Source organism: Oncorhynchus kisutch, linkage group LG15 (genome assembly GCF_002021735.2).
Source record: "Oncorhynchus kisutch isolate 150728-3 linkage group LG15, Okis_V2, whole genome shotgun sequence".
Classification (NCBI taxonomy): Eukaryota; Metazoa; Chordata; class Actinopteri; order Salmoniformes; family Salmonidae; genus Oncorhynchus; species Oncorhynchus kisutch.
The window spans coordinates 20,440,165-20,456,441 of record NC_034188.2 but is presented as its reverse complement, the minus strand read 5'-3'; the positions used below and the strand labels follow the sequence as shown (position 1 = coordinate 20,456,441).

The 16,277-nt window shown below is 45.9% G+C and overlaps 1 protein-coding gene across 1 annotated transcript; it reads left to right on the top strand.

The window, feature by feature from the left end:
* Nucleotides 1-5,822: 5,822 nt before the first annotated feature.
* Nucleotides 5,823-15,760, top strand: si:ch211-159i8.4 (matrix-remodeling-associated protein 5). Its single transcript, XM_020502156.2, has 3 exons — nt 5,823-7,883; nt 9,953-10,862; nt 13,450-15,760. The coding sequence occupies exons 1-3, from the start codon at nt 5,921-5,923 to the stop codon at nt 15,356-15,358; spliced, it is 4,782 nt and encodes a 1,593-aa protein (XP_020357745.1). The 5' UTR covers nt 5,823-5,920; the 3' UTR covers nt 15,359-15,760.
* Nucleotides 15,761-16,277: the final 517 nt, after the last annotated feature.

Here is a 16,277-nt window from a genome sequence, read left to right as displayed (position 1 = left end):
GGCTGCAGCTGCCCTGGCATCAAGGAGGTACACTGCACCTTCCGCCACCTCACCTCTGCCCCACGTAACCTGCCCAAGGACACAGAGAGGGTTAACCTGGGGTAAGATTGGTCCTGTATTCCAAATACTGTAGAAATGTTATATTTAATGATATGATGTCAAAATGTCATGTTCTGGAGTGCTTTCATCATGTGACGATGTCAAAATGTTATGTTCTGGAGTGTGACAAGGTTGTGAACTATAGTCATGTGATGTCAAAATGTCATGCTCTGGTTTCCTTGTATGGACAGCTGGCGTCAGGTCCTGCCACAACATTCCCATGGGGTTTCGGTACGGACTTTGTCTAGGCCATTCTAAAATACGGAATTTCTTCTTCTGCAGCCATTCTTTGGTAGATCTGCGTGTCATGTTAGGAACATTGTCTTGCTGCATGATTAACTTTCGGTTCAGCTTCATCACAAGAACGGATAGCCTGACATTCTCTTCTAGAATCTTCTGATACAATGCAGAATTCATGGTTGTGTCATTGATAGGTCCAGGTGCAGAGCCAGCAAAGCATCCCCAAACTATCACACTCCCACCACCATTCTTGACATTTGGGATGAGGTTCTTCTGTTTGAACGCCGTGTTTGGTTTTCGACAAACATAACATTTCTAATTGAGGCCAAAGGTTATATGTTTGACTCGTCTGTCCAGAGAGCATGCCATTAAATAGAGTTAAGGAGGATATCTGCGCCTATGTAGCCTGAATGGAGAATGTACAAACCGGTCCACGGGGAAACAAGTGTATACCTTCCCAAGGATTGTCTATTATATTGTCAAGACGGTCAAGTGACCGCTCTAACAATGGTTATGCATGTCCTGAAAGATGGAAGGCGGGAGGGAGGCAGCAAAATCAGGTGGGACCATTTTAGGCAATAAGAGGGCAGATATGCGTGTGAACATTATAGTGTCTGTGACAGCGCGGGCAGTGCTACTGAGTCTATCTCCATGTTAAAGTAGTCCATTTTTCTTCTTCTTCATTGACTGTTTGCTCCCAACTCAGATGAATCCCCACCCAGGTGACTACTTTAAAATGGTGGAAGCCATTTTGCCAAAACAGATAATATCCATGATGAGTCCTCTATCTCTGACAACAAGCACAACTCCAATATAAAGTTGTTGTTTTTTCAAAGTTGCCGAAATGTCACGTGAGTCCACTTATAGCAACACGTTCATAGCCATTGCTCCCGAGTGGTTTAGTGGTCTAAGACACCGCATCTCAGTGCAAGAGGTGTCACTACAGTACCTAGTTTGAATCCAGGCTGCATCACATCTGGCCGTGATTGGGAGGCACATACGTTTTTAAAAGGAATAGAAAACAAAGTGATAACTGGCTCAGGCCACAGTGTACTGTGCATTAGTTTGGTCCGCTAGAAAGTGAATTGTTCCATTTCAATCTTCAGGCCACTGCTTATATATTATATAATTATTAACCCAGAATCGTCTGGGTTTAGCCCGGGTAGGCCGTCATTGTAAATAAGAATTTGTTCTTAACTAACTTGCCTAGTTAAATAAAAACATAACAGCCTAACCATGATGAAACTTCTATTCTATCAAATACGACTCACGTAGCAAATGAACAATGAGTTAACAAAAGTCAACACTCTCTCATTGACCTCCATACAAAAAAATTCACTTTGTGGACTTACTTTCATGGACCGCAATGCATATGTAGAAGCACCGTGGCTAGGAAAAACTCCCTAGAAAGGCAGAAATCTAGAGATGAACCAAGCTCTGCGGGGTGGTCAGTCCTCTTCTGGTTGTGCCATGTGGGGATTATAAGAGTATATGGCCATTATGGCCAGATTGTTCTTCAAGATGTTCAAATGTTCTTAGATGACCAGCAGTGTCAAATAATAATCACAGTGGTTGTAGAGGGTGCAACAAACAGGTCAGTACCTCAGGACTAAATGTCAGGTGGCCGAGCATTCAGAGGTCGAGACAGCAGGTACCCTTTTAATGATCATGCTGTTCAATCAGCTTCTTGATATGCCACACATGTCAGGTGGATGGATTATCTTGGCAATGGGGAAATACTCACTAACAGGGATGTAAACAAATTTGTGCACAACATTTGTGAGAAATATGTATTATTTCAGCTCATGAAAGACGGGACCAACACTGTACATGTTGTGTTTCTATTTTTGTTCAGTGTAAGCAGACTGTCGGGTCCTCTATCTTAATAATATCCCATATAATAGGCCAACATGTTCTGGTTACACTTTATTTGACAGCCCAGTATAACATGGTAGCCTATTTACAAGAAACTATGGGGTGCTCTGGGTTATGGGAATTGAACTGATATATAATTGTTTTTAAAGAACGCCCTGTACTTGCACCCAACAATCTACGGTACATGTGGGGGGTTGGAATGGCTCACATATTTTAAACAACTTTCCCTGCCAAAGGCTTGATCTGTTCCATGTCTTTGAGGATTTCTCAGGATTATTGCCTCTTTACTTGTTTATATTTCACACAGGCAGGCAGCTCCTGCAACATTCTCATGTTGTCCCTCCCTCTCGATGTCTCTCTGTGTAGCTATAACAGTCTCCAGGCCGTGGGGGGGTCAGAGTTCACACAACTCCGCCAGCTGGAGATGCTTATGCTCCATGGGAATGATATCACGACCGTGTCTCCAGGAGCATTTTACAGCCTGCGCTCTCTGCAGGTGAGTTCCCCCGACAGACAGGCTGGCACCAAGGGGAGTCTGTCGTCTCATTCAAGACAAGAAGGATAACGTACATAGATGCATAACAGTCAGGGGATTGTGTCTCACTATTAAATATTCAGTCACTTGTCTACAGGCAACCATATTGTAAAACATTTAAATGTTACATTTTTTTAACCAATTTCTATTTCTTGCCAGATTCTGAAGCTGAGCTACAACAAGCTGGAGGCCATCACCCCTGGTATGTTTGAGGGCTTGGTCAGCCTGGTGCGACTCCACTTGGACCGCAACAACATAGACTTCATCGAGCCGTACACCTTCAGTGGGCTAACATCATTAAAACTCCTACAGCTAGAGGGCAACAAGCTGAGGGACCTCCACCCACACAGCTTCATCACCCTCTCTCTCCTGGGGAACTTCTGGAGCTCTGGGCTGCGTCACCTCCACCTGTCGGACAACCAGCTGCACTACCTCCAGCCTGGGACCCTGATGCCCCTCAGCAAACTGGAGCTGCTCTCCCTGCATGGCAACCCTTGGACCTGTGACTGCCATCTCCAGTGGCTGCTAGAGTGGAACAACAAACATGAGGGTGAGGCCTCTCTCTCTCTCTCTTTCCAGTCTCTATCTATCTCTTTGTCTCTCTGACCTCTCTCTCTCTCTCTCCCGTCGATCTGTCTCTCTCTTTCTGTCTTTGCCCTCTCTCTCTCTTTCTCTCTCTGCCCTCTCTCTCTCCTGTCTCTCTCTCTTTCTCTTTCTGTCTCTCTGCCCTATCTCTCTCTCCCATCTCTCCCTCTCCCTCTCTCTTTAGTTGTTTGTGCTGTATATTTCTCCAGTGTCTGCCATACACTCCAACACATACATATTTGTCATTCACTTCACAACAATGATTGGGCCCATGTGTATAATACATCAATGTGAGTGTTTATGTGCTGTTTCCTCTGACCCAGTTGGACTGCTAATATTTATAAATAGTTGCATGACTCGATCACTAAACAATGCTCTAATTAGCGTGCAGTAATCTGTAACTTTCTCTGAACCAACTTTATTAATGTAAACAAACTGAAAAATGACAATTCTGACACCCTCACCTCTTTCTTTCTTTCTTTCTTTCTTTCTTTCTTTCTTTCTTTCTTTCTTTCTTTCTTTCTTTCTTTCTTTCTTTCTTTCTTTCTTTCTTTCTTTCTTTCTTTCTTTCTTTCTTTCTTTCTTTCTTTCTTTCTCTTTCTCTCTCACTCTCTCTGTCTGTCTGTCTGTCTCTCTCTGTCAGGAGTGATTAAGTGTAAGAAGGAGCGGGACGCTGCCTCTGGTGAGAGCTGTGCTGTCTGCTCCTCACCTCAGTCCTTAAATGGCAGCCAGGTCCTGGGACTGTCTGCTGGCCAGCTGGTCTGTGAGCGGCCCACTCTGGTGTCCGATCTGAAGCAGTGGGACAGCCCCGGCTGGGACGATGCGGACTCAGAGCCCGACCTGCCCTACACCAGGGACCTGGAACGTCCCCTGGGCCACCTCACATTCGTCCTGACCGACAACCACGGGAACAAAGCACACGTGGCCTGCGATGTCCGGCGGCCCAGCGAGAGCTCCTCCTTGACATGGGAGAACCAGCGGACGTCTGGGGAGGTGGCGGTCAACGTGAGCCTGGTCAGCCTGCTGGAGTGTGAAATCGAACGGGACGCTCTGCAGAACCTCTGGAGGCTGGTGGCCTACTACTACGAGAGCCCTGCTCTCTTGGAGAGGGGGATGAGGAGGGAGAACACCAGCAGAGTCACGTTTCAGTACTCCCAGGGACACAATGAGGAATCCCCTTACTTTACAGATCTCAAAGGACACTTAATGGCTGAACCGACGTGGCTCCTCCAACCAAGGGTCACCCTGCAGCTGAACAGACGGCAAACCACCACGAAAAAACTGGTGCTGGACTTTACCACATTCATCTCCAAGCACATCAGTGGTAGGGGAGAGCAGGAGGATATGACTTCCTCCTGGGCCCTAATAAAGAGAGGAAGCCCTGGGAGAGTTCAATCTGTGCTGGAGGGTTCAGAGGTCAGTCTGGGGTGTACAGTTATCAGTTCAGGATCACAGTCTGTGGAGTGGATGCTCCCAGATCTATCTATCCTGGAAGAATCTAATTCCCGGCTGGTGTCTGAGGGAGGCAGACTGGTCATTGGAAATGCTAGTGTGTCTGACACTGGGCTGTATCACTGTCTAGTCCGCACAGAGACTGATGTGGACATGGTGCCTGTGAGGTTGACAGTGAAAGAACGCCTGCTCAGTCCAAACACTCTAAATGGGAAGAAGATGGAAGTGGAGAGCGGGGAGTCCCTCTCACTCCCCTGCTATGTGAACTCAGCACAGCCTAGCGAGACACGCTGGTACCTCCCTAAAAATCAGATCCTACAACCGTCGCAACCAAAGGGGAGGGTCTACGTCAATCAAAATGGATCCCTGGTGATCAAAAAGACAACTCATGAGGACGCTGGGGAGTACAGCTGTTTGGCTGCTAACCTCTATGGAGTAGACATGTTGGCTCATCTCGTGGTCATTACAGGGGAGAAAGACTCGGATGCAAAAGAAGAGGTCGAGAAAGAATCACCTGGTGTTGAAACAGCCAGAGTAGAATCACCTTTGTTTGGGAGTAAGGAGGATGAAGGTGAGGGGTCAGGGTTCCAGGAGATAAAAGGCCCCCATGCTACACAGTCTCCTAAGAGGGTGGGTGGACAACAGAGGTACCCTGGAGGGTTTTTACGCCCTGGTATGAAAGGGAAGAGGATCAAGGATAACAAGAGGAAACCTAATAAGTCTGTCAAGGAGCTCGACCCCAACCGCTGGGCTGAGATCCTAGCCAAAGCTAATGCTAAACCTCCGACACTACCGCCTACAAGACCACCACCAACTACACCAACAACAAAAACAGCAACGACAATGACAGCCAAAACCACTACTACTACTCCTAAACCCACTACTACTACTACTACCACTACTACTCCTAAACCCACTACTTCTACTACTACCACTACTACTCCTAAACCCACTACTACTACTACTCCTAAACCCACTACTACTACCACTACTACTCCTAAACCCACTACTACTACTACCACTACTCCTAAACCCACTACTACCACTGCTACTCCTAAACACACTACTACTACCACTACTACTCCTAAACCCACTACTACTCCTACTACCACTACTACTCCTACTACCACTACCATGAGAAAAACTACAACAACCACGACCACAACAACAACAACTACTACTGCTCCTCCATCAACTACTAGAACAACCACAACTAAAAAGCCCACCAAGAGCCATTCTAAAACAAGTCACCACACAGAAACAGAAGGTGAATTGGACTTTTCCGAAAAGCAACCTGAACCTTTACGTCCTCCACCTAGAAAACAGGCCCCAAGAGGGAAAGCATTACTTGTGAACCGTGGTAGAGGTAGAGGAGGTCCAAACCCAGATTCAGACTCGGTCATAAATCTGTCTGTTACAGAAGCTCCTCAATCCGTCACACAACCAATGCATCTAGAAGACAAGCATGTGGGGAGGGAGAGAGAGAGAGTGAACCAGAAGAACAATCCTATTTGGACAAACAGACGAAGACCCCCTTACAGACGGGGCAGACCCCCACAGAGACGGGTTCGACCTCAGAAACCCTCCCTCCCCTCATCACACAAACCACAGACGACACTCCCTCAACCCGCAACAAGAGTGGAAAAACAAGAATCTACTGCATCGCAAAAAGACAATTCTAAAATGGAGGACAATATTACAGAACACATACCCACTATTTCAACACATGATGACAATGAGCCTGTTGATCCGATCATTAATCCCAACACTGCTACAGACAAATCAGATAGCATTCACATAAAATCATTAACACCAGAGATGAAAGACCTTAGTATAGTTAACCTTTCAAACAGAGAGCATGTGCCTACACCAGAGACAATCACCTCAGCAGAAAATCTACCTCCCCCAACTGAGGTGCCTGGACAGGAGAGGACATGGGAGAACTTAAAAAAACAGGATGTTATTAGACAGACTACCCAAAACAGGCAAACATCCCCAAAGATAACAACAACAGCAACAAAGCACACTGATATTAATTATAACATTCATTTAAATCCTCATTTGTCACATGATACGGTTGCTATGGCAACACCCGTACTGACTAAACTTGACGTTTCAGATAAAGGAGCTGCCAAGCCAGAAACCCCTTTAACAAAAGTACATTTTCTAAATCCAACTCCTAAAAAATCACAAGATAAGACACAAACACATTTGAGAACCGTTGCAAAAGGCAGTGTTGCTCGGGAGGATTTTCTGAGGAACACACACAGAAACTCGTATAAAGAGGAGGAGGATCACTCTCAAATGAAACCTGACAGTCCCAGTCTCCCCATCCACCCCTGGATCTACCAACAGAATGTCCAAATGAGAGTTCAAACCACCCCTCCACCCCGCGCTCCCACCCCCTATTGGCCTTATAGCCGCTTACAAGTGTGGCCCTCAGTTCATGGTTCAGGGCCACATCCTTTCTTTACGGAGAGGCCCATGCTTTTCCCCCACCCAGGGGGCCGGGGCGTTGGGGTCACCAATCGACCAGAAATCACAGCTGAGACTGTCAGGCCCACAGCGTTCATCTCTGCTTCACCGGGCAGTGGCATGGCAGCCCCGCTGACCTCCCACCCACCCCACAGGATCCCAGGCCCAGCCAGCAGGACCAGACAGCAGGACCTCTTAATGCTCTCCAAGCTCAGAAACAGATACAGACAGGCTCAGCTGGACCGTATTTCACAGCTAGGGAAGAGAGTGACAACTAAGCCCAAGATCAGTCACCCTACACCTAGACCTCACTACCAGCCTCCCACTCCGTCATACAACTACTGGCCTGTGCCCCCCACCACCTCCCTCCCCGTGCCCACCAACAGGCCCTACTCCACAGCCAGTGTCCTGTACGGCAGCCGCTGGCACTACAGCCACTGGGGCCAGAGGAGACTGAGCACGGCCCTGCCATTCCCCAACTTGATGGGTAGTGGGGTGAAGCCTAGGATCAGTTCTGTGAACACAGTCAGTGTGTCTGCCCTGGCTGAGGGTGATGTGCTGCTGCCCTGTGAAGCATCAGGAGACCCACAGCCAGCGCTCTCCTGGACTAAAGTCTCCACAGGTATTTAAACACTTTTATTGTGAAAGACTTTGTAGGGTAGAAACAATTATTGCCTCTCTGCAGGGAATTACAGTATAGACTCTCTGTAATGCATGGAATAAATATTTTGACTTCAAGTTCTTGTGAGCTTACCATTGTAAAGAATAATATCCAACAGAAATACTATATTTTACAAGCTTGTTAACATTCAAGGAGCAGCAGAAATAATATATGCATAGGCTAATTGAGGCTGCAAAGGATTAGACAGACCTACAGACCTATATCTATCCTACCCTGCCTTTCTAAGGTCTTCGAAAGCCAAGTTAACAAACAGATCACCAACCATTTCGAATCCCACCGTACCTTCTCCGCTATGCAATCTGGTTTCCGAGCTGGTCATGGGTGCACCTCAGCCATGCTCAAGGTCCTAAACGATATCATAACCGCCATTGATAAGAGACAATACTGTGCATCTGTATTCATCGAGCTGGCCAAGGCTTTCGACTCTGTCAATCTTCACATTCTTATCAGCAGACTCAACAGCCTTGGTTTCTCAAATGACTGCCTCGCCTGGTTCACCAATTACTTGTCAGACAGAGTTCAGTGTGTCAAATCGGAGGGCCTGTTGTCCGGACCTCTGGCAGTCTCTATGGGGGTGCCACAGGGTTCAATCTTCGGGCCGACTCTCTTCTCTGTGTACATCAATGATGTCGCTCTTGCTGATTCTCTGATCCACCTCTACGCAGACGACACTATTCTGTATTCTTCTGGCCCCCCTTTGGACACTGTGTTAACTAATATCCAGACGAGCTTCAATGCCATGCCTCCAACTGCTCTTAAATGCAAGTAAAACTAAATGCATGCTCTTCAACCGATCGCTACCAGCACCTGCTCGCCCGTCCAGCATCACTACTCTGGACAGTTCTGACTTATGTGAACAACTACAAATACATAGGTATCTGGTTAGACTGTAAACTCTCCCTCCAGACTCACATTAAGCATCTCCAATCCAAAATTAAATCTAGAATCGACTTCCTATTTCGCAAACAAAGCATCCTTCACTCATGCTGCCAAACATACCCTCGTAAAACGGACTATCCTACCTAGCCTCCAACACTTTACTCAGCAAATGGGATGCAATCTATCACAGTGCCATCCGTTTTGTCACCAAAGCCCCATATACAACCCACCACTGCGACCTGTATGCTCTCGTTGGCTGGCCATCGCTTCATATTCGTCGCCAAACACACTGGTTTCAGGTAAGGATAGTTCTTTGCTAGGTAAAGCCCCGCCTTATCTCAGCTCATTGGTCACCATAGCAGCACTCACCCATAGCACGTGCTCCAGCAGGTATATTTTACTGGTCACCCCCAAAGCCAATTCCTCATTTGGCCGCCTTTCCTTCCAGTTCTCTGCTGCCAATGACTGGAACTAACTGCAAAAATCACTGAAGCTGGAGACTCAAATCTCCCTCACTAACTTCAAGCACCAGCTGTCAGAGCAGCTCAAGGATCACTGCACCTGCACATAGCCCATCTGTAAATAGCCCATCCAACTACCTCATCCACATACTGTTATTTTTCTTATTTTTTTTGCTCCTTTGCACCCCAGTATCTCTACTTGCACACTCATCTTCTGCACATCTATCACTCCAGTGTTTAATTGCTATATTGTAATTATTTCGCCACTATGGCCTATTTATTGCCTTACCTACCTTATCCTACCTCATTTGCACACACTGTATATAGACTTTTTCTATTGTAGTATTGACTGTGTTTGTTTACTCCATGTGTAACTCTGTGTTGTTGTTTGTGTCGCACTGCTTTGCTTCATCTTGGCCAGATCGCAGTTGTAAATGAGAACATGTTCTCAGCTAGCCTACCTGGTAAAATAAAGGTGAAATAAAAATAAAATAAAGACATTTGTATAATATATGAACAAAATGGCACCACCTGAGTGTGCTCAACTCATGCTGTAATATTTGACAGAGAGACCCTTGACAAAAACTCAAATAATTCACTGCATTAACATTAGGACGCAAGCCTAATCCAGAGTACCAATGATGTGCTTCTCTCTCTTTTCAACAACAGGTGCTACCGTCCAAGCAAACACAAAACACGGACAGAGATTTGAAGTTGTAAAGAACGGCACCTTTGTGATTAAAAACATTCAGCTACAGGACAGAGGCCAGTACCTCTGCACGGCACAGAACACATTTGGCTCGGACCGAATGGTCATTACCCTGGCTGTGCTGACCCAGCCTCCCAAAATCATAGGTCCCCACTCCAGAGAGGTCCCAGTGTATTTGGGGAAGGCTATAAGCTTAGACTGTGTAGCCTCTGGCAAGCCCCAGGCTCAGATCTCCTGGATTCTTCCAGACAGGACCTTTGTGCGTGATGTGGGAGCTCTTGACAGGTCAGCCTCTCTGCTGGCTAACGGCACCCTGAGGATCCAATCAGCTAACTTCTCCAGTAAAGGCGACTATAGGTGTATCGCTAGCAATGCGGCCGGAGCTGACACAGTGACTTTTCACATCCACGTGGCAGCGCTACCGCCCACCATCAATGAGGAGGCCTCGGAGAGCATCGTCATCCAGGAAGGGAGAAGTGTGTACGTCCACTGCACTGCCAAGGGAGAGCCTGCGCCCGTGCTAAAGTGGACCCTCCCTGCAGGGGTACATGTCAAACCCTCCCAGATCCTCGGCAGGAGACTGTTTGTCTTCCCCAATGGGACGCTGTACATCAAGAACATCTCTCCAGAAGACTCGGGGAGGTATGAGTGCTCTGTGACCAACGCAGTGGGCGCGGCCAGGAGAGTTCTGTACCTGAAGGCCAGGCAGGAGGTCCCCAGCCTGCGACTGTCACACCACCCCTCCCAACAGCACCGAGTCACAGCCATGTATGGCTCCACTGTGTACCTGCACTGTCCAGAGTCCACTGGCACTCCCCGTGGCACTCTGTGGCAGCTACCATCCAAAACATTGCTGGAACATCGCTACAGGTAACTCCACCATGCTAGTAATCAAACCTATATAGGAGTTTTCCTATAATAATAATACCCTGTGCTGATATCGATTAGGTATCAGAGATCTGAAGAATAGCTGTAATTATTCAGTAAGCTAAATGATCTGTACTATCATTCTAATCGCTTTCCCTCCAGTGACCTTATAAAGAACTTCTCAACTCTATTACAGCCCTCAATTTCAGGGAGGTTTAATCAAACACAATTATTTTTTTCAAACACAATTAGTGTAATTCAAAACAAGCTATCTGCTGGAGCCTGACCAAGGTTAACCAGCCTGTGATCTCAGGGTCAGAAACCCTGATGGGTGCCACTGTCAGAGACTACATTCTTAAAAAATTTAAAAATAAGGATCTCCAAAGCAATGCCATAAGAGAACCATTTTAGGTTATCTGAAGAACCTTAAATGGGATGGTTCTTTGAAGAATTACACACACTCAGCACCTTATTTTATGCAAATAAGGTGTTGAGCATTATTTTCATATTGCCCAGGGTGCCTTTTGAGTGAATTTTAGTTACCAGTACCACCCATGATTGTGCAAATTCTCCCACTTAAAAAGATGAGAGGCCTTTAATTTTCATCATAGGTACACTTCAACTATGACAGACAAAATGAGGGAAAAAAATCCAGAAAATCACATTGTAGGATTTTTTATGAATTTATTTGCAAATGATGGTGGAAAATAAGTATTTGGTCACCTACAAACAAGCAAGATGTCTGGCTCTCACAGACCTGTAACAACTTCTTTAAGAGGCTCCTCTGTCCTCCACTCGTTACCTGTATTAATGGCACCTGTTTGAACTTATTATCAGTATAAAAGACACCTGTCCACAACCTTAAACAGTCACACTACAAACTCCACTATGGCCAAGACCAAAGAGCTGTCAAAGGACACCAGAAACCTGCACCAGGCTGGGAAGACTGAATCTGCAATAGGTAAGCAGCTTGGTTTGAAGAAATCAACTGTGGGAGCATTTATTAGGAAATGGTAGACATACAAGACCACTGATAATCTCCCTCGATCTGGGGCTCCACGCAAGATCTCACCCCGTGGGGTCAAAATTATCACGGTGAGCAAAAATCCCAGAACCACACGGGGGGACCTAGTGAATGACCTGCAGAGAGCTGGGACCAAAGTAACAAAGCCTACCATCAGTAACACACTACGCCGCCAGGGACTCAAATCCTGCAGTGCCAGACGTGTCCCCCTGCTTAAGCCAGTACATGTCCAGGCCGTCTGAAGTTTGCTAGAGAGCATTTGGATGATCCAGAAGAAGATTGTGAGAATGTCATTTGGTCAGATGAAACCAAAATAGAACTTTTTGGTAAAAACAAAGAATGCTGAGTTGCATCCAAAGAACACCATACCTACTGTGAAGCATGGGGGTGGAAACATCATGCTTTGGGGTTGTTGTTCTGCAAAGGGACCAGGACGACTGATCCGTGTAAAGGAAAGAATGAATGGGGCCATGTATCGTGAGATTTTGAGTGAAAACCTCCTTCCATCAGCAAGGGCATTGAAGATGAAACGTGGCTGGGTCTTTCAGCATGACAATGATCCCAAACACACCGCCCGGGCAAAGACGGAGTGGCTTTGTAAGAAGCATTTCAAGGTCCTGGAGTGGCCTAGCCAGTCTCCAGATCTCAACCCCATAGAAAATCTTTGGAGGGAGTTGAAAGTCCGTGTTGCCCAGCAACAGCCCCAAAACATCACTGCTCTAGAGGAGATCTGCATGGAGGAATGGGCCAAAATACCAGCAACAGTGTGTGAAAACCTTGTGAAGACTTACAGAAAACGTTTGACCTCTGTCATTGCCAACAAAGGGTATATAACAAAGTATTGAGATAAACTTTTGTTATTGACCAAATGCTCATTTTCCACCATAATTTGCAAATAAATTCATTAAAAATCCTACAATGTGATTTTCAGGATTTTATTTCTCATTTCGTCTGTCATAGTTGAAGTGTACCTATGATGAAAATTACAGGCCTCTCTCATCTTTTTAAGTGGGAGAAATTGCACAATTGGTGGCTGACTAAATACTTTTTTGCCCCACTGTGTATATATATATATATATATATTTTACATTTAGCTCGACATTAAATTACTTCACCAATCAGGGGGATAGAGGAGTTTGCTGTGTAGTGGGTAAGTGGCTTAATCTGTATAGTGAAGTCATTAAGAGCAAATTGCATTTTGTAATAACAGCATGGTTTAATCATAATGAAAGACAAACACACACACTATGCTGCCAGTCACAGTGTAGGGTGTGAGATGCAACAGAAATGTTTATGGTTAGGAGAGAGGATGGAGGAAGCTTGCCTTGAAGCACTTTGTTGCGATTTTTGTGGGACTGGAAAAAATGGCCAGTAACATAAAATAATGTTATTGTTATTAACTAAAATGACAGTTCTGTTCCGGAACAGTATAGATCACTTTCGTTTTCGGTTCGGGTTCTTTTCTTCAAGTAATTGTTATTTTCTGGTTTTTGGTTCTGTACTCTGAACTGGTTCCAACCCTTGTTAAAAACATTAATATTGTGTGTCTATTTATTTCATAATCAGCCCTGAGAGACCTGTCACCGTGTTCTCCAATGGGACCTTACGGATCCTGCAGCTGACTGAAAAAGACGGAGGTAGCTACCTGTGTATGTTCCAGAGGCCCAACGGTGAGGACATGGAGCTGTTCCAGGTGCAGGTGCTCATGATGCCACCTAAGATCGAACATCTGGCCACAGCTCAGAAGAGGGTGACCTCCGGGGAGAACTTCCAGGTGGACTGTGTTGCCTCAGGCCTTCCTGACCCAGAGGTGTCCTGGAGCCTCCCTGATGGAACCATGATCAACAATGCCCTACAGTCGGACGACAGCGGCACCCGTTCTCGCCGCTATGTCATCTTCGGGAATGGAACACTGTTGCTGCAGCAGATGGGAAAGAAGGATGAGGGGGACTATACATGCCATGCTAAGAATGAACTGGGGGAGGATGAGATGAAGGTGAGCATCAAAGTAGGCCCTGACTTCCCCCGAATCACATCCAAGGCTCAGCTGTTGCTCACGGCCCGACTCGGAGAGTCTGCCTATATGACGTGTCAGGCGACTGGGGAGCCTCCACCAACCATTGTGTGGCTCTCCCCAAGCAATGACGTCATCACATCCTCTTCAACCAAATACCAAACCTTAGATGATGGGACTTTGGTGATAAAGAAGGTGACTTTGGCCGACCAAGGGAAGTATGCTTGTGTGGCAAGGAGTTCTGCTGGGGATGACATCAAGAACATTAAGATACAAGTAGAACCAAGAGAGCCACACATCAATGAACAAGGTGGAAGAAGCAGCATGAAAGTGTTGGCAGTATCTTATCAGACAACACTGCTTGACTGCAGAGCGGAGGGCAAGCCTGAGCCACGCATTTCCTGGGCCGCACCCTACGGCCTCTCTCTGCCAACACCTTACCTGGGAGGACGCTTCCAAGTCCACAAGAATGGGAGTCTAGAGCTACGTGGAGTGAGGAAGACAGACGAGGGTCAGTATGTGTGTTTGGCCAAAAATCACTTGGGAGAAGCAAGCCTGGCAATTGAGCTTGAAGTGGCATCCATAGCAGAGAAGCCAAGCTTCGCCATGCCGAACATTGAGATTTTACCAATAAAACAAGATGGAAGTGATGTCACTCTGGAGTGTCCTGCCCGCGGTAAGCCAAACCCAGAGTTTGTTTGGATCCTGCCAAATGGCACAGCGCTGATGCCAGGCACTAGACATCAACACTTCACTCACTATAGAGGAAACGGGACGTTGCGCATCGACCAGCCAGTGACAGCTGACAAAGGGGTTTACCGTTGTCTGGCGAAAAACGTGGCTGGGACTGCAGAGAAGCGATACGCTCTAGAACCAGGAAGAAAGCCTGTGATTCGAGGCACAACAGGGATCATGAAGATCACGTTTGGCCAAATTCTGAACCTGCCGTGCTCTGTGGATGGCTGGCCACAGGCCTCAATCACATGGACCCTACCAAACGGCCTGGTCCTGGACAAGCCCCAGGTTATTGGGAGAATTACATTTTTATCAAACGGCACACTTCAACTCAAAGAGGTCGCCACATTTGACAGGGGAACCTACGTCTGCAAGGCCACCAACACATTTGGGTCATCTGCGTTGTCATACCCAGTTGCAGTTATGGTGTATCCTCCAAGTATCACAAACGCACCCCCTTCCATCACTAGAGTCCACAGAGGTTCATCAGTAACACTTAACTGCATCGCTGCAGGCATACCAAAGCCTGAGATAACATGGACTCTACCTGGAAGAACCACACTTGTTCCCAAAAACCGTTTCACGGCACAGGGAGGAATTCACATGACGGTTGAGGGCAGCTTGGTCATACAAGACCCAGTGCTGATGAACTCAGGGATTTACAAATGCAATGCAAAAAATGCTCTAGGAAGTGACTTCAAAGCAACATATCTTCAGGTGATCTGAGCCACAACAGAAATCCCTAATCTAATCTGACAATTACACTTGAATGTAAAACTTAATCCTCTAGAATACCATATGTACAGTGTATTTATGTAACCTTACCATTAATGTGCATATTATATGAGGTAAAATAGTGTGAACTCTTATATCACTAACAAGGAAAGGAGAAAAAGGTCTGCTTTAATTGTTGGCAGAAATATAAGCATATAAAAACATAACAGATGTGACTTAGGGAATGCTCTCTTTTCTTTGAATTTATAAATATTCCTGTATGTAAATATCTAATTATGCTGTGTTGACTGAACTCACATTGTTGGTTTATCTATATCACTTTTTTACTAAGATACAGCTTGCAGGTGCCTAGTGTTACTTCTGACAATAGAAAAAATAAAAGTGAATCACTTACACAGGAATCTGTTTGTACGCCCTCTCTGATTGTGTGAATCCCATTCTGAGGCATGCTTTCAGATTTTATGCAAACCATTTGGAACAAATGAGCCTTTCATAGAGGGCGTAAAATGAAGCTTTGTGTGATACAAATGTTCTAATTGTTCAACAGAGCTAATCAAAATGGAGACCCAGCAACTAATTCTACCAGCTGTGAATTTCTTTAATACATTGTTAATACATATTTGGGAAATGTCACTTAATGACAAGACCTAAATATGTATTTATAATAGGCCTAGGATATCCAGTGCAATGTGGAAAATATGCATCACTGGTGCACTCACTTACTTGAAACCTCTCAGTATTGATTTTCACCTTAAAAGCTGCATTATACAGCAGATACTTGTCTTATCTGGACAACAGGTAAGAGGCCAATGCATTTGCACCATTTTGGATGATGGCATCTGATCAGCTGAATGGATCACATGATTTTTCAAACCTGAGTGAAAGACATTTGTAGGTTACATTTGAATAC

Bases quoted from the DNA above. Each gene is read 5' to 3' on its own strand.
- si:ch211-159i8.4 (XM_020502156.2), top strand. From the start codon at position 5,921: ATGAGAAAAACTACAACAACCACGACCACAACAACAACAACTACTACT. The intron at 7,884-9,952 runs GTATTTAAACAC...TTTCAACAACAG, and splicing joins CTGGACTAAAGTCTCCACAG to GTGCTACCGTCCAAGCAAAC. The intron at 10,863-13,449 runs GTAACTCCACCA...TTTCATAATCAG, and splicing joins TTGCTGGAACATCGCTACAG to CCCTGAGAGACCTGTCACCG.